We start from the raw sequence: 18,097 nt of genomic DNA, 5'->3' as shown, positions 1-18,097 counted from the left end.
TAAACACTTTGCGGAAAATTGCAGATCATTTTGCTGTTGTTTCAGGAGTGCCGATGCTAACATTAGCACAAGTAACTGCAAAACATGCATCTTCTCTGGTATTTTCTATGCTCTGTCTCTCTCTCTCTCTCTCTCTCTCTCTCTCTCTCTCTCTCTCTCTCTCTCTGTCAATTATACAGAATCTCATTACAATTCAGCTTGTCCCGTTAGAGGTTCACCACACCATGTCATCTCAGGTGGACACTCATTGTTTGGCACAGATTTTACGCCAGATGCCCTTCCTGACGCAATCTCTCTTGGGGAGTGGAGGCCCAAGTGAGAAACAAACTCACAATCCCTGGTTTACCAAACCAATGCTCTATCCACTGAGCTATGGGGCCCGCTTAAAATACATAAAGTATCTGAAGTTTTTAAATCATGATTTCGAGAAGAAGTAGCGTGTTGCAAGATGGGATATATGACTGCCCAAATCGTGCCGTTTCATTTCCATTTATGTGTTTGTGTAAAGAACCCAAAAGGGCTCCTAATAAGAGACATGCTTATGGCACAGAGTTTAAACTCAAGGTGATCAGTCACGCAGTAGAACACGGGAATGGAGCAGCAGCGAGAGAATTTAACATTAATGAATCAATGGTGTGGACATGGAGGAAGCAACAAGGTGATATGCGCCAAGTAAAGAAGACTAAACAGAGTTTCCGAGGGAATAAAGCGAGATGGCTAGCCCACCCTCAACTATAGCGTCCATGCAATGCACCTTATAATGTGGTGTGCCTTATAAATGGGGAAAAACGGTAACTGAACATATTCACCTTTAAACCAGCAAGTGATATATTGGCCACCATCTCTAAATATCATACTCATATGGGTACAATTACATTATATGCACACACTATAGGCTGCTGCAAGCTGAAGCTCCGAAGAAGTATTTAAATATGCATTTGTGATCATTTTTTCTTACAATTGTTTCTTAAATTATACATTCTCTTTTCCACAGGGCCTGTATATTTTTTTAGTTTATGCTGTTTACAACAGTGAGGTAGGTTGATAATCATTTCACTTTATCGTCACTTTCAGCCACTGCAGCAGTTTAGCAGGCCAAATTGTTTTGAGTTATTAAAGTTTGCTAAGCTGAAATTTAAACAGCGTTTCTCATTCAGGTGAGAAACGCCATAAAGAGGATCAAGGAAAAGAGAAAAGCCTTATCTTTCACAGTAAGTGCCTGAAATGTAGAATGTAGTACCTTATCTTGTCAGAATTACATAAACATATTGCCCACAGTAAATCTGTAATGTCATTTTCATAATGCCCATCTACCATTAATTTAAAGTCTTCTAGCTGTAGTTAATTATTATATATGTGGACAAAATCTTTGGTACTGTTATGTTAAAGAAAATAATAAAAACGTCATAATCATTGAAATAATTTTTAAGTTACTTTAATGCTCCCTTTATAGATGGAAAAAAAGAAGCATACAGTGAAAGAAACTGTACCTACTGTGAAACATGAAGAGTGGGTTATGTTCTTGAATTGGTTGTTGCATTCAACATGGTGCATCTTGATTTTGTGCAGGGTGAGCTGAAACGTTGATATTATCCGGGAATCCTGGAGAAAAATGTACTGCCCAGTGTCCAAAAATTTGGTATCAGTCACAGGTCGAGTGAGAATAGTGAACCGAAACACACAACTAAAAAAAATGAATGCCGAATAAGAAAATACTGAATGATTCTGAAGAACCCAGATTTCAATTCTATTGAGCATTTGAGGAAGGAGTTGAAGTATGCAGTCTGAAGAAACCAACCTTTTAAATCTGCAACAAGTTTTGTTTTCTTCGTTAATTCGGTCTTATCACACATCTTTTTTTACCTTTTTTTAATTCATTTCAACATTTTTCATGTATTATTTTGTCAGTTTAAAGTTATTTGCATTTTTACAGAATTGCTCCCACCCGACCACCTTCATACCTTCTCAGAGAGCTCCCATCAGCTCTTGGGACCGCAGTCCGCCAACCCCATCCAGCCCTGAGACCAGTGAGACCTCTGGACCACCCAGTTCTACCTCCACTTCACTAGTTATCCAAAATGGTAGGTTTTTCTAATGCATGTTATTGGACCAGTTGTTAAACTTTTAACAAATCCCTTTTCTATTTTAACAAAAACTGAAATATGTATTGTGTTCACTGAACAATTAATAACCTGTTTATAAAACATTACTTGCTCATTCTTATGGACCTGTACTTTGGAAATGGGGACCCTGTTCGAGTCCTGCTGCAGCCATAGATTGAAGCTAGTTGTAGGAGAGATGCTAGTGTCCCTCAAGCGATGCACCACCCAGCCCCCAGGTCCCCTCTCAGCTCAGGGCAGCAGCACACTCAGCCCACCCCATTGCCTAACACCTCTTCTCACATGTGTGTGGTTACTCCTCTCTGTGTGGTGCGCAACAAAAAATACTCGATACAACAAAGTGCAAATTTAACTGGGGATTCAAATTAATTATTGAAAAAATTTTAGTTTACAAAAATGTGTGTTTTGGTGAAATTGACAGGTGAGTTTTTTTCTTTCAGAAAGTTTCAGAAAAGAAAGTTTTGTGAGCTTCTCATTGAAACCAGCACCAGACCAAGTAAGTAACGTGTTTCCATTCTCAGTGGCATTTGCTGCCATTATTTGCTTAAATGGATCTTTGACTAAATGTTATTGCTGCATAGTGGTAGACTAGTTAGCACATCTGCCTTCAATTTCTGAGGACCGCGGTCCAAAACCCAGTACCTGTATGGGTTTGTTCACGGTAGTCTGGTTTCCACCCACATCCCAAACAAGTGGATGGTAAATTGATTGAAGTCTCGAGGCTCCATAGGTGTGAATGTGAGCACAGTATGTGCCCTGCGATTGGCTGGTAACCAGTATCTTTTATGGTTTTTTTTTTCCAAATTATTTTTTCTCTCTCTATTTTTCATCTTGTTTTAATAACTATTCTTTCCCTTGTTTTTATGAGTATTTTTTTCCTGTATTTCTGACAATTTTTTTCCGACTTGTTTTCTGTTTTGTTTTGTTTTTTTCTGGGTTATCGGGACACATCAAAATTCATACGATAACCTATGAACTCTAAGGGACTCTTTGCGGACATGACGGCTTATTTAGTTTGAACAAGCTTTATTTTTATATTTTTTAAGACACTGGGAGCTACACCTGTCTTTGAGTCACATGGATGGTATTAGTTTTTCCACTTTACGTAGGCACCTGCAGACTTTGTTTGTTCAGGAGGAAAGCCCATTCAATATCTGCTCGATACAACAATGTTTGTCCAGAATCAGTTGGACAGATATGACATGGTCTGTGGTTACAAGATGATCCATTTAGAATCCAATCAGCCCGGCTACATGGTGACTCAAGAGACGATAAGGACACTGATGAATATACTGGACTGATGCAATACTGGATGGCAAGATTAATGGTGTACAAGCCGTAATCCGCCATTAGTGAGTTTGCAAAGAGTCCCTTGTCATTCGTAGGTTCTCGCGTGAGTTCAATGCATCCCGATAACGCAGAATTTGTCAGAAAAACAAAAAAATAGTCCTAAAAAAGGGAGGCGGGGAGAATACTCAGAAAAATGGGGAAAAATCACTCAGATTAAACTAAGATGAAAGAAAATCTGAGAAATATAATTAAAATAAATAAATAAATAATAAAAAAAATATTCAAAAAGACAAAGCCATAGTAACTTCCTCAGTAATCTGATTCTGTTCTTTTTAATTTAACAGGTGGTGCAACTCACAGCATTCAAACCATCAGGTACATTTTTTATTCACCATTGTTGAGCATAAAATGTCAACAGTTTATTAAATGAAATGTCATAGAAACAAGAACAATTTTCTAAATCTGTGTCTCAATGTCTGACACCCCTAGAAAGTTTTTTGTATGTTTTTGCACACCCTACAAAATTTTAAATAAAACCAGTCCATTATTATGTTTACATTTATGTGCTTACTTTGACACATCACATTTGAGTGTGGCATTGTATTTATAGTATTTCAAAAGATGATGAGATTATGTGAGGGAGATGTTGGTGTCAATTCTATGATGATGTGTTTATTTATGCTGCCTGGTCTTACAGTGAGGAAAATGAGTATTTGAACACCCTGATATATTGAGAAATCATGGAGGGGTCTGAAATTTCAAATTTCGTAGGTGCATATCCACTCTGTGTAGATAATCTAAAAAGAAAAATCCAGAAATCACAATGTAAGATTTTTTTAACGATTTACAGTGCCTTGTGAAAGTATTTGGTCCCCTTGAACTTTTCAACCGTTTGCCACATTTGAGGCTTCAAACATAAAGATATAAAATAATTTTTTTGTCAAGAATCAATAACAAGTGGGACACAATCGTGAAGTGGAATGAAATTTATTGGATATTTTAAACTTTTTTTTAATACATAAAAACCTGAAAAGTGGGGTGTGCAATATTATTCGGCCCCCTTGCATTAATACTTTGTAGCGCCACCTTTTGCTGCAATTACACCTGCAAGTCTCTGATCAGTCTTCTCCTTGTTCGAGGTGAAAGTTTAGAAGTACCAGGTCTTGGTAGATTTGCAGTGGTCTGATACTCCTTTGATTTCAAGATGATTGCTTGCACAGTGCTCCTTGAGATGTTTAAAGCTTGGGAAATCTTTTTGTATCCAAATCCGGATTTAAACTTCTCCACAACAATATCTTGGACCTGCCTAGTGTGTCTCGGTCTTCATGATGGTGTCTGCACTTTAAACAGAACCCTGAGACTATCACAGAGCACGTGCATTTATACGGAGACTTGATTACACACAGGTAGATTCCATTTATTATCATCAATCAACATTGGATCATTCAGAGAGCCTCACTGAACTTCTGGCGTGAGTTTGCTGCACTGAAAGTAAGGGGGCCCAATAATATTACACACCCCAGTTTTCAGGTTTTGATTTGTTAAAAAATATAAAATGTCCAATAAATTTCGTTCCATTTCACGATTGTGTCCCACTTGTTGTTGATTCTTGACAAAAAAAAGAACTTTATATCTTTATGTTTGAAGCCTGAAATGTGGCGAAAGGTTGAAAAGTTAAAGGGGGGCAAATACTTTCAGAAGGCCCTGTATTTGTGTGATACAGCTGCAAATAAGTACAGTATATGAACACCTGAGAAAATCAATGTTAATATTTGGCACAGTAGCCTTTGTTTGCAATTACAGAGGTTAAATGTTTCCCGTAGTTGTTCACCAGGTTTGCACACATGCAGGAGGGATTTTGGCCCAGTCCTCCACACAGATCTTCTCTAGATCAGACAGGTATCTGGGCTTTCGCCGAGAAACACGAAGTTTCAGCTCCCTCTAAAGATTTTCTATTGGGTTTAGATCTGGAGACTGGCTAGGCCATGCCTGAACCTTGACATGCTTCTTATGGAGCCACTCCTTCGTTTTCCTGGCTGTGTGCTTCGGGTCATTGTCATGTTGAAAGACCCACCCACGACCCATCTTCAATGCTCTGACTGGGGGAAAGAGATTGTTCCCCAAAATCTCACAATACATGGTCGCGGTCATCCTCTCCTTAATACAGTGCAGTTGTCCTGTCCCATGTGCAGAAAAACACCCCCAAAGCATGATGCTACCCCCCCATGCTTCACAGTAGGGATGGTGCTCTTGGGATGGAACTCATCATCCGTCTTCCTCCAAACATGGTTAGTGAAATTATGACCAAAAAGTTCCATTTTGGTCTCATCTGACCACAAACCTTTCTCCCATGACTCCTCTGTATCATCCAAATGGTCATTGGTAAACTTAAGATGGGCCTTGACATGTGCTAGTTTAAGCAGGGGAACCTTCTGTGCCATGCATGATTTCAAACCATGACGTTTTAGTATATTACCAACAGTCACCTTGGAAATGGTGGTCCCAGCTCTTTTCAGGTCATTGACCAAGTCCTGTCATGTAGGCCTGGGCTGATTCCTCACCTTTCTAATGATCATTGAGACACCAGGAGGTGATATCTTTCATGTGACTCCACTCCGATTGAGAATGACCGTCATGTTTATTTTTTTTCATTTTCTAATGATTGCTTCAACAGTGGACCTTTTTTCAACAGGCTGCTTTGCAATTTCTCCACAGCCCTTTCCAGCAGTGTGGGGTTGTACAATTTTGTTTCTGGTGTCTTTGGACAGCTCATTGGTCTTTTCTATGTTACAAGTTTGAGTCTTACTGATTGTATGGGGTCGACAGGTGTATTTATGCAGCTAGCACTGACTTCACAATAGTTTTGAAAAAGCCATATGGTATTGAGTCAAGACATCTTGTTGATGACTACTGAATCATGTTATGCACAGTTTTTTGGTCAACTGCATCATATTCTGACACGCCAAGAGACAACCACAGCAAACGGAGTGGGAGTATTGTTGAAGTTCTGACTGATGATATTAGAAAGGTTTTGCTGTCCAGCCATGATTTACTCTTGGTTTAAGTTACAAAGACTGTCTGTGGATGTCATAGTGAATTTGGAGTTTAGCTTTGTTTTAGAGCGATTTGCCATCATTGTGCTCCTTCATGGTGTTCTAGGTCCCCCCAAGAAGGTCTTAGTTTTAACAGAAGCAACGGCATTTATGACATCTCAGATTTTCCAGGTGAAATTATTCAAAAGTTCATCAACTATCTCACCATTCAGTTTGTGGCACAGCTACACTCTAAACTATATAAACTTAGTAGTACTCTCATTTATATACCTTTTCTTAATAGACCTAGAAGGTGTCTGAACCTTCTGAAGAATCTACAATAAATAATAGACAAAAATTGTCAGAAATAGCCATATCCTTAATGTCAATTGATAGAATTTCAATATACTTAGTGATGAACAGTTCCAAGATGTGAACTTCCTGTCCAGTACAGTGTTATTGTCAAAATGTATGTAAAAGTCTCCTGTTATGACAAGATAGTTGGGGTTAGTACAACTTTCTTCAAGGGTATGTAAAGTCTTCAATGCACCTTTTGCTTATATTATACAGTTTTTATGCTGAATTTGAATCTGAAATCCGTTATGTAGAAAACATTTTTATTTTTCGATTATGGGCCAAAAATTATCGCACATTGCTGGATTTGCCTGAAAAACATGTCCAATTAATGTTGCATGTTTTTGGAATGTGGGATGAAACTAGAGTAGCCAAAAAAAATCCATGCAGGTACAGGGAGAACATGCAAACTCCACATAGGGAGGGCCAGGATTGAACCCGGGTACTCAGAACTAAGAGGCCAACACTGTCCAGCTGCACCATCATGCCGTCATCTGTATCAAATATTACCCTGTTGTTCTAGTTGAGAATGGTCAAACAATTTGCTTAATAAAACATATTTTTTCACAACGAATGACGGGCTGCTTTCATTCAACCATGTCAACAGTGTTCAAAGTTTTCAGGAAATAAAAGATGATCAGCATACCTCTGCAACTTGTCTTTTAGCAAAATCTCTTCACAGTTTTGGTACTTTCTGGGGGGGGGGGGGGCTGAGCATGTTGAACCGTGTCTAGTTTTAGAGGCTGATCCAAGTTCGTGTTTGGTGCCTTTATTACACCGATCTGCTCAGGTGTTGGAACTGGCTGTATGGTAGGCACTTATCCAAGTTTTAACATTTTTTTTTACATTTAAAACCTATCTCGGTCATGAGTCCACTAGTAAAAGAAATGTTCATTGCATATGACAGAGTGGTGACTGGGTTTGGAAAAATTAGCTCTCTTAGTTTATACAAACCTGACCCACTGTCTTCTGAGACTTGGGTCTTTAGGAAAATAATGTAAACTGTGATCAGAATAATTCGCATTCCTACAAAACTGAACCTCATATATCTTCACCATTTTTACGGGTTGGTTTTAGCTTACAATCACTGAGGAATTCTCGAAACGAAACGGTTTTTCTTCAGTGTCAACAAGCGATGCTACAGGCAAATGCTAGTTCCACAACAGCTGGAGCTTCGACGTCAGAGGTAAGCCACAGGAAAAGAGGCGTTTTTCAGGTATGGGAAATATAATATTTAGTGTACTTATATTTTTCCGTAAAAACATCGAACAAGGTACGCATTTTATGGTACAATTGAACATGTATTTTTGTTAATTGTAATTTTGATAATTTCCATTCGAAAATTGACATTACATACACAAAAATCCTCCATTAATTTTCTGAGGAAAAATGAGAAAAATCTTTTCAAAATAGTGTTAATAAAAAGGGTGAAATAAGTAAACAAAAATGCTCTTTGTCGCGCAACACTAGGCCTTGAAACTGCGTCCAATAGTTCTCGTCTTTTGACTGACAAAGGTCGCCGTCACACTCGACGTATTCTTTCAAAAGCTGACTTGTTTCAATTGAAACTGGTCAAAAATCGTCAAATTATTATTTTTAAGTTTTAGTTATTTTTTTGACAGTGGGAAAATTTGTTGCAAATATTATATCAGGCTAAAATGTGACATCATTTTCTGTTTGCTAGCCAAACTTAAAAAAGATACCTTTCTAAAAAACTGAGGTCCTTCATCCAAACCGTTGGCCTCTGAACGGTTATTTCCAGTTTGGAATTTCCCTCGTTGTTATTGTAAAACATGTGCAAGTATATGGTGTACCATTGTCAGGCATCTTTGTTTTATCGACCAGGGGCAGTATCTGATTAGGGCGATATCGGCAGCCACCCAGGTTGGCATTCTCTGGAGTGGGGGGGGGGGGCACACCAACTCCAAGAGCGTCAGAGGGTTGTACTGGGCAAATAGTTTTGGGCCAGTTATTTTTAAGCCAGCAATGCACTTGCTGCAACCCCCACTGAAGCCATCCCCATTGTAATCTTGGAGCATCGCACAAGGTGCAATTCAGTCCAGGAAAACCACTGATTTCGGTTTGCAACTGTGGCATAAACAAACAATGAAGACCCCCACCCCTGTCTGTCCGTTGGCTGTCCAGGCCATCCAAAGAGAGGAGCTTGATGGAGCAGTTCAGGAGGTTGGCTAGAACACTAACCACCAGGGTCCCTACGTACCTAGAGGACCGTCCAATGGCAAAGCAGGATCCAAAGAAGAACGCAGGACAGCTGCGGACAAAGCAGCGCTGAGCCAGGAGCAAGAGGCAGTGACCGCCGCTGGTCGAGAACCTCCAATGCGTAGGCGAGAGGCGACAGCTGGTGCTGTTGGTCGAGCATCGCTGACGCATGTTTGAGAGGCGGCGGCGGCGGCTGCTGCAGTGGTTGAGCACCACCGAGGTGTGGTCAAGAGGCAGCTCCAACTGCTGGTTGAGCACCACCGAGGTGCGGTTGAGAGGTGATACCTGCTGCTGGTCGAGCACCGCCAAGGCATGGTCAACAAGTGGTGGTGCATGCTGCTGCTGCTGGAGCACCACCATGGGCAAGAGGCAGCAACTGCTGCTCGGGTACGGCTGAGTTAAAGGCGAGAGGTGGCAGCTGCTGCTCAGGCAGCGCCGAGACATGAGTGAAATGTGGTTTGGTGTCAGGCACCGGTGAGACATGAGCAAGAGGCAGCTGTGGGTCAGGCACCGCTGAGACAGTGAAATGCAGTCCGGTGCAGCATGTGGTGAATGCTGCAGGCCGTGTGCCACCACTGAAGCAAGAGCGAGGGAGCGGCTGCTGGTCGGAAGCCTCGGAAACAGAAACGGAAGGCAGCGGCCATACATCGCGTGCCACTGCCGGAGAGCTTACTGGTGGCTGCAGGTTGGGCATCGCCGAAGCACGAGGCCAATGAGGCCATGAGCAAGATGGCCAAGGGTTGAACACCGCCACTGGAGCGCATGAATGAAGGTTGGTCGTCTTGGACCATGCGCCGACGAAACACCGGAAAGAGGTGAATGACACGGTCTGGGCATCCCCAGAACAAAATCAATAGTTGATTATTCCCCTCTCTAGAGCACAGCTATTTAACATTGGCATCACAATTCTGAAGACCACGGTTCATGTTCTCCACATGCCTACGTAGGTACGCCAATGTCTTCCTTCATCTCAAAAACATGCATTAATTAGAGACTCTAAATTGCCACTTAGTGTAATTGTGAGCACGACTGTTGTCTGTCTCCATGTGTCCTGTGATTGGCTGGCAACCAGTAAAGGGTGTACCTTGCCTTCTGCCTGATGACAGCTGAGATAGGCTCCAGCCCTCCCATGACCCTCATGAGGATAAGTGGCTCAGAAAATTGATGAATGGATAATGTATACACACACACGCACACACACACACACACTTAGACACACACACAAAACCCTGTTTTTTTTTCCAAATTGAAAGTTTATCGCGTGCATACTGTATATATGTACACTATAAATTCCAGACTACAGTATTAACTTGTAATTAATTATTAAAATGTCATGCACAACCACAATTTTCAAATGGCTCAATTAGATTGCTGTTTGAAATTATGTAAAATACCACAGTCCTGAAAGAGTTTGTACATATGTTGGTTGCTTTGATATATGATCTTGGATTGAATCCTCTTTGGTTATGCAGTTGTTCTTTTGAAAGAAATGTGTGATTCTGTCTTTTCATTCGTTAAGTTGATTATTTATATATGGGATAAAAAAATAATCACTTTATGACTGTGCACGTCCCTTGTAGTATGAGGCAAAACATTCAATGCAAAATGTTAAAAATTAAACAGTTATAAAGACTGACAGTAAGGCCAAAGATGACCAAATGCATATTTGGGTCTCCATAGACCTGTGCAGTCCACATCATTAGGCTTTGTGTTAAAACTCAGTGTGTATTTTTTAGTTGTGGATTAGAAGGCACACACAACAGATGGTGCAGAGGGTTAAGTCAATTTGAATAGCACTGCTTTGCCCATCATTGGCAAGAACCAAATTTGAAATTGATTCATTAAATGTTTTAGCGTCTGTGAAGAACGCCTGCTGGACGCTGGAGTGCTCCTGGCTGTTCATTGTTAACTGATGAGACAAAGAAGAAGTTCATTTCCCAAATCAGCATTGGCCATGTGTGGCTATTCACAGCATTAGCCATTAACCACTCCAACACCTGCTCTTCTTCTCTCTCTCACCCTGGTTTTCAATTGCCCTCCCTTCTTATTTTGTCTTTTGTATGCAAACACATTTGCACGCAATAGCAAAACATCATATTCTAATATAATCATACTGTAGCTAATTGTTCTCTGTATTTCACCACAGGCTGTTGAACTGAAAATGGAGTCCCATCCTGATACTCAATGCATCGTAACCTTGGATCACACCAAAAGAGGGTAGAAGTGGACAAACAGTTTGAAGTGCACGGCAACTACACACACAAATACACACATCTTGCTCGTGCAGCTGAAATTATAAATAAAGGATAAAGAGCTGCACCTTTGCTAATACACTGCAGATGTTTGGTTCTCGGATCAGATCAATGCATAAACCCGCAGTTTCAAATAGCTCTGTCCTGGAATACATATATTCAAAACATAAAATGCTCATTTTCATTTTAGAATATGTTGTAATTGTAATTAACTTTTATCAGAAGATTTATGTGTCTATTTAAAGGAGCCAGCAAAAAGTACCAGTTACATGTTCAGGATTTCAAAATGTGATGAGGAATTAATGATTTTGAAATGTTTATCATTAAAAAGTGTGGTTGTCATTAATGAATTTAAATCACTATTTGCTTGGAGACAGAAGTCTGTTCAAATGCTTGTGAAAATGGAAGGCTCAATGGATGAATGATACTGTAGAATCTCCAGTTTCAAGTCTCATAAATAGCAGGAACTATGGACAGTCTGTTGCATTTGTTGATTTTATCCAAACAGAGAGTAAAAGTTAAAAAGAAAAGGTGGAAAATGTGACATTTTGTGATATAGAAATTTTACATTCAGCTACAGTTCACAAGTAATTACTGAACCTTTAAACCCAAAAGATGAAATATTTGTACAGATTTTTTTAGAAGTTGAACATTTAAATATTTTTAATTGGGTTTAAATTGCATATATGACCTGTAGTCCATAAATAAATAAAACCCCCTTTATATAGGAATTAGTTCCCGTCTTCATTCTGGCGGCATTGTAAAGCAACTAGTTAAAGCGTTGGTCTCACAGTTCTGAGGACCCAGGTTCAATCCCGGCCCTGCCTGTGTGGAGTTTGCCTGTTCTCCCCATGCCTGCATGGATTTTCTCCAGGCACTCTGGTTTCCTCCCACATCCCAAAAACATGCAACATTAATTTGAGATTCTAAATTGCCCCTAGGTGTGATTGGGAGTACAACTGTTGTCTGTCTCCATGTGCCCTGTGATTGGCTGTTAACCAATTCAGGGTTTACCCTGCCTCCTGCCCGATGACAGCTGGGTCAGCTCCAGCACTCCTGTGACCCTTGTGAGGATAAGTAGTTCAGAAAATGGATGGATGGATGGATAATGCACCATACATTTATAATGGGAGACAGGTCTGGACTACAGGTAGGCTAGTTTATTCATTCCTCATGAAGTTCAGCTAAACTTCTAAAATGTCCTTTTTTGCAATAATTTACATCAAATGGATGAAGTTAGAAATAATTTCCTCTCCATTAAGTACACTATGTTGTATTTTAAAAACTTCCATGAATAAGTAGAATACTATAAATGCACCAACATTCGATATTGATACTGCTGCTCTCTGTTAATAATATAGTTGTATAATATTGTAACTGTAGTTACGTGCATAATGATACGTGCGATTCTTCTACATATCACAGCAATACTGCATATCTAAACAATTCTTATTTTTATTATGTCGTGTTTTCAACAAATGAATGTACATGCAGAGCCTTTTGTGGAAGAGAGCCACAATACCACAGCCAATAGTTATTACTTTCTTTTAATAAACCAAATGTTACTAACCTTGGATTATGATCCTTGATGTTTTGAGTTGATGATTGACAAAAATAGTCTTGCCATCAAGTTGAATTATGCTGACGTGAAATAAAATAAGAAGATGTTGCAAACAATATACGTTTTTCCGTTTTACTCTGCCATTGGTGTATGTACTCATTATAACAATGAATAAAGTTATGTATTGAATGTATCATGTAATCAATATATAAACCCAGAATCAATGTATCGTATCTTTATTCCAATTCCCACTTCTAATGTATGAAGGGTAAAAAGTAATGAGCCCAAATTTGTCTATCCTTTTCATAATTGAAATTTTTTGCAGAAATGTACATACTTTGTCGTTTGAATGCCTTTGTACAGCATGCATGATATTGGAAAAAAATGTGCTACGCCGTATCGGTGTTGATTGCTGAGATATTGATATTTTTTATTTTTAACATGCCCATAAATAATTATTTTTATTATTGAATTAAATTAATACATTTTATAATGTGCACAGTAGCTAGGTTCTTGGTATTGTCACATATTTCTGCCCTGTTATTCATTTCAGGCAAACGTGTTTTGCTGTCGTCGTTCTCGTTGTGATTAGTCAAGCAGATACAGTATTTGCTACATGCAGTCAACAAAACATGCAATACCATCCACTTCACACATTAATTTATTGGACGTATTTGCAATACAAATATTGCACATCATTAGTGCGCTTACGGTAATTTTTCTATATACTGTATTGAGTAGCACTAATTGGTTTATTTAAACATTGACTTTTGTGCAAGCCTGTCGTCTTCTCATCAGCTATGTATTTTGGAAATGTCATTGTTGGGTGTCCAACAGAAGAAGAGAGCTGTCATTGTATTTCTTGCCTTGGATGGGGAACCGCCACTTAACATTTTCAAAAGGTTACAAAATATGTGTGGGGTTAGGGTTACATCTTCAATGATGGCACGTGATGGTGATTTTAAAGGTGGCGACAATCTTCTCTGATCAATACCTCGACCCTCGCACTATTCCCAGAAAGAACCACTGCAGATGGACTGTCTCGCCTTTGCTTGTTCTGGAGGTCACTCAAAGTTCTTTCCCTTTGATCCTCGACTCCCACATTTTGTGCTGTACCCTTTTGCAGCTTCCCAAAACACATTTTGCAACCTTTTTAAATGTTTCGAGGTGTTTCTCTTTCCAAAGCAAGAAATTCAATCATAGATTTCTGCTTCTGATCGGCATCCAACAATGATGTCATGACTGGAAGAGGACAGGCTTAAACATAATTTCTTTTAAATAAACCTGCAAACAAGTATTCATATTACAAAGTGTTGAAATTGTGATTTAAAAAAAAACTAATCATCAGTAGGTAAATTAAATTGGCCTCTTTGATTCCTCTTCGTATATCTGGTTTTTCAATGTGGTTGTCGGAGCTTTTCTAACAAATGAAAAATCTATGCCATTATGAACTTTGCAAAAATAATTTTTTTTAAAAAGGTGGCACAGTGACCAAGTGGTGAAGACATCCGCCTCAGAATTCTGAGGTTGGGGTTTCAAATCTGGGCTTTTGTATGTCTCCCCTTGCTTGCATGAGATTTCTCCTGGTACTCTGGCTACCTCAGACATTCCAAAGACATGCATGTTAGGTAAATTGGATACTCTAAATGCTCCTTAATTCTCACCTAATGACAACAGAATCTTGAGTGACATCATATGCAGAATGATTTGGCAGGTATTTTATTGCGAGATCATCATTAGTCTTCGGCATTATTCCTAGCTCACAGATGGATAAACCTGAATGCTTGATGAATTTAAGTATAGCAAGTACAGTGTATTTGTGTAATGAGTGTGGGTGTGGCCTAAGGATCACCCGATATAAATGTGTGCATAATTATTAGGTAGCTTCTTTTCATTAGGTAAAATGGGCCACAAAAAAACATTTCATTGACTCTGAAAGATAAAAAAAAATATCGAAAGTCTCTCTGAGGGGTGGAGCACTCTTGAAATTTCTGATATTATGGGGTGTTATCACAGAATCATCAAGAATTTTGTTGCAAAGAATCATCAGGGTCCCAAGAAATGTGTTGACAGAAAAAGATGTGAATAACTTCCAAGGGTTTGAGAAGAGCAGAGTGTTAAGCTACCAGGAACCCATTATCTTCAAGTATATTCATCTTTCAGAGCTGCAACTTACCCAGAATACCTCGGAGTACAAGATGTTCAGTGTTCAGCGACATGGCCAAGGTAAGAAAATCAGAATCAGCTAAACTGGTCGAGTATGTACACAACACACAAGGAATTTGTCTCTGGCAGTTGGAGCCCCCCTACTACGACATACATGTTGCATACGAAAAATAATAGACAGTCAATTGACAGAGATTTATCTAACTCGTGTTGTGGAAAGCATACGGAGTTTTTCGAGAAAGAATGCCCATTAGAACGAAAGTCCAGAGCAGTGACCATTGTGTAAAGACATTGTGTCAAGATTTCAAGGCGTGTATGCAGTTTAAACTGACTTGTCGCGCAACAGTCTTTTGTATCAATACTAATTTGCCCAGAAGGATGTGACAACAACAAACATGTTGCAATGTAATTGTAAATAAGCTGTTCAAGAATTTAATTGCAGGATGGAATAAGATGTTGGAATGCCGGCTAGTTTCGTTTTGCATTGATCGGTAGTGCGTCACCAATGTAAGGAGGAGCTTGTGGCCAGGATGTGGAGTATCTGATAGGATCCTACCCACTATTGTCCTAGTTCAGGTAGCATGCCAGTCTTCAAGGGTGTGTAGGGTGGTTCTGACAATCCGTTCAGTAGTTTTGATTGTCCATTGCAGTCAGAGATTTTCCTTGTTTGTGTCAGCCCTTCACGAGACTGTGATGGAGGTACACAGTAATCATTTGATGACAGCTGTGTAGAATTGCCGAAGCAGCTTTAGTAGCAGGACATCCTTCCTCAGAAGCCACAAGCAGCACATCCTTTGAGGAGGCTTTTTTGAAGATTGAGTGGATGTTTGTCTCGCACTTCAGGTCCCGTGAGACTAATTCCCAGGAATTTTAAGGTCTCACTGTTTGACACAAGACAGTTGGACAGCGTGAGGGATAGCTGTGGTAAGAAAAGTCCACAAACATGTCTACAGTCTTTAGTGCATTCAGCTACACATTGTGTTGGGCACACCAAAACTCCAGCCTCTCCAATTTCTGTCAATATGAAGTTTCGGCCCAGTCTTTGATGATCCCAATGACTATGGTGTCATCTATGAAACTCAGGAGTTTGACAGCCAGGTACCTTCAGTTGGAGGCATTCATATAGAGCGAGAAGAGCAGCAAGAAAAGGACACACCTTAGGATGTTCCAGTGTTGATGGTGTGTATGGATGAGGTGGTGTCCCCCACCGTCACCTGTGTCCGTCCCATCAAGAAGTTGTAGATCCACTGGCAGGTGGCAGGCGATTCATTGAGCTGGAAAAGCTTGGAGGAGAGGAGTTCATAGATGATGGTGCTGAATACAGAGCTGTAGTCCAGGAACGGGATCCTCACAAAGGTTCCCAGGCTATCGAGGTGTTCAAGGATGATGTGCAGACCCATGTTGATTGCATGACATACCTGTTACCTCAGTAGGCAACTTGCTGGCTCCAGCTGGGGACCTGCGATTCTCCTGAGGTCATCCGACACGAGGTGTTCCAGGGACTTTATGACCACAGATATTGAGGCAACATGCCTGTAGTCATTGAGACCCAAGATTCCAGGTTTCGTTCATAAAGAGAGATTTTTTTTTTGTTTGTCTGTTTCTTTGTTTAGCCACAATTCTTTGAGGCGCAAAACGGAATAGCTTATCTTACTAGGACTACCAATTTTCAGGTGAAGTCCATTTTATTGTCCACTGAGTGAAAGCTGGCAGTGAAGACTCATGGTGTTGGAGGTTTGTTAACTTGTAGCTGAACTAGTTAGGAGGCAGTCTTCCGAGAGTACATTTCAACAGCTACAACATACAGTAATTGTCCTTGAACTCTCACCAATTTAGTATAGTTCTATTACGCTGTATTTTTATTATTATTATATTATGAGGACAGTGGGTGTTAGAAAGGAAAATGCACAAGATCGGCTTAGATGGAAAAAGATGACACGCTGTGGCGACCCCTAATGAGACAAGCCGAAAGGAAAAGAAGAAGTTTCTATTGGGAAGTTTTAACTTGTTTATAATTAGCAATTGAATATAAAAAAGTGAGATGGGAATATGTGTTTTTGATTTAGTCGCATGATAATTATAATGTCCATGCATCCATTTTCTGAACCACTTACACAAGTGTCACAGGGTGCTAAGCCTATCCCAGCTATCTTCAATAATAATAATTAAAAAGAAAAAGAAAATAATAATGCCTAATAAAGCCTGGTAATTCTACACATGGTGGAATGGTTCTTAATCTACAATATATATGCCCGGCAATTTACTGATAACCGGTGCAAAATATACCCTGCCTCTTGCACAAAGTCAGCATGGATAGGCTCCAGTTCACCTCTGACTCTAATGAGGATAATCAATAAAGAAAATTGGTGTGTGAATATATAAAACAAACCGAGGTCTAGCAAACTCATGAATGAAAAAAATATGTGACCATGTTTAAAGCACCATCACACTTCACCAATGTGAAGCATGGTGGTGTGGTGACAAGAAAAACAAAAGATCCCTCTTCACCTTGAACTGGGATTTTAGTTGGAATTATCAACATGTCCAATATCGGAAAGCTGCTCCATTTCTAGCAAAAGCTGAAAGGGAAAGTGAGCATGACTGCGGTTGTGCCAAAAATGGCTTCATGAAGGAAATTGTTGGAATTGCCTAGTCATAAATCAGACCTAAATTTAATTGAATATCTGTGGGGTGACCTCACATTGGCTATGAATCATAGATGCCCTTGTAATGTAACAGATTTTTTTTGAGCTTTTGCTTTGCTTATGAGAGAGACCGATTATGTGGTCCGCCCACACTATTATTTTTTTTGGTAGCTGTATTCGCACATCAACACATTTCATACGCTGATCTTTTGCTACGTTATGAGAGAGACCAATTACGTGGTCCGCCCCAAATTATTTTTTTTGGGGGGGAGCTGTATACACACCTACCTGTTATTTAAGTTAAGCTCTCGTCCTCTGCACCCGTGCAATCCATTTTTCACAACGAACAGGGTCTCCTTCAAACTTATGAAGGGTAATTCCATTCTCCCGAGTGTTCAACCAATGACCAGCAATGCAATGAGCCGGCATTTTGACTAACACGAAGGAACAACGAGCT

At 39.8% G+C, this 18,097-nt stretch overlaps 1 protein-coding gene across 1 annotated transcript in view; it reads left to right on the top strand.

Annotated features, from left to right (window-relative positions):
- Nucleotides 1–12,856, top strand: part of adgrd2 (adhesion G protein-coupled receptor D2) — a 77,228-nt gene extending 64,372 nt beyond the window's left edge. Inside the window, exons 20-25 of the mRNA XM_061817517.1 lie at nucleotides 995–1,036; nucleotides 1,158–1,211; nucleotides 1,934–2,081; nucleotides 2,561–2,616; nucleotides 3,755–3,785; nucleotides 11,163–12,856. Coding sequence (XP_061673501.1) covers nucleotides 995–1,036; nucleotides 1,158–1,211; nucleotides 1,934–2,081; nucleotides 2,561–2,616; nucleotides 3,755–3,785; nucleotides 11,163–11,170 — 339 coding nt within the window. The 3' untranslated portion in view covers nucleotides 11,171–12,856. The remainder of the gene's footprint in view (nucleotides 1–994; nucleotides 1,037–1,157; nucleotides 1,212–1,933; nucleotides 2,082–2,560; nucleotides 2,617–3,754; nucleotides 3,786–11,162) is intronic.
- The last annotated feature ends 5,241 nt before the right edge of the window (nucleotides 12,857–18,097 follow it).

Source organism: Syngnathoides biaculeatus, chromosome 4 (genome assembly GCF_019802595.1).
Source record: "Syngnathoides biaculeatus isolate LvHL_M chromosome 4, ASM1980259v1, whole genome shotgun sequence".
Taxonomy (NCBI): domain Eukaryota; kingdom Metazoa; phylum Chordata; class Actinopteri; order Syngnathiformes; family Syngnathidae; genus Syngnathoides; species Syngnathoides biaculeatus.
The sequence above is the reverse complement of the archived record's forward strand: the minus strand, read 5'-3'. Positions and strand labels throughout refer to the sequence as shown.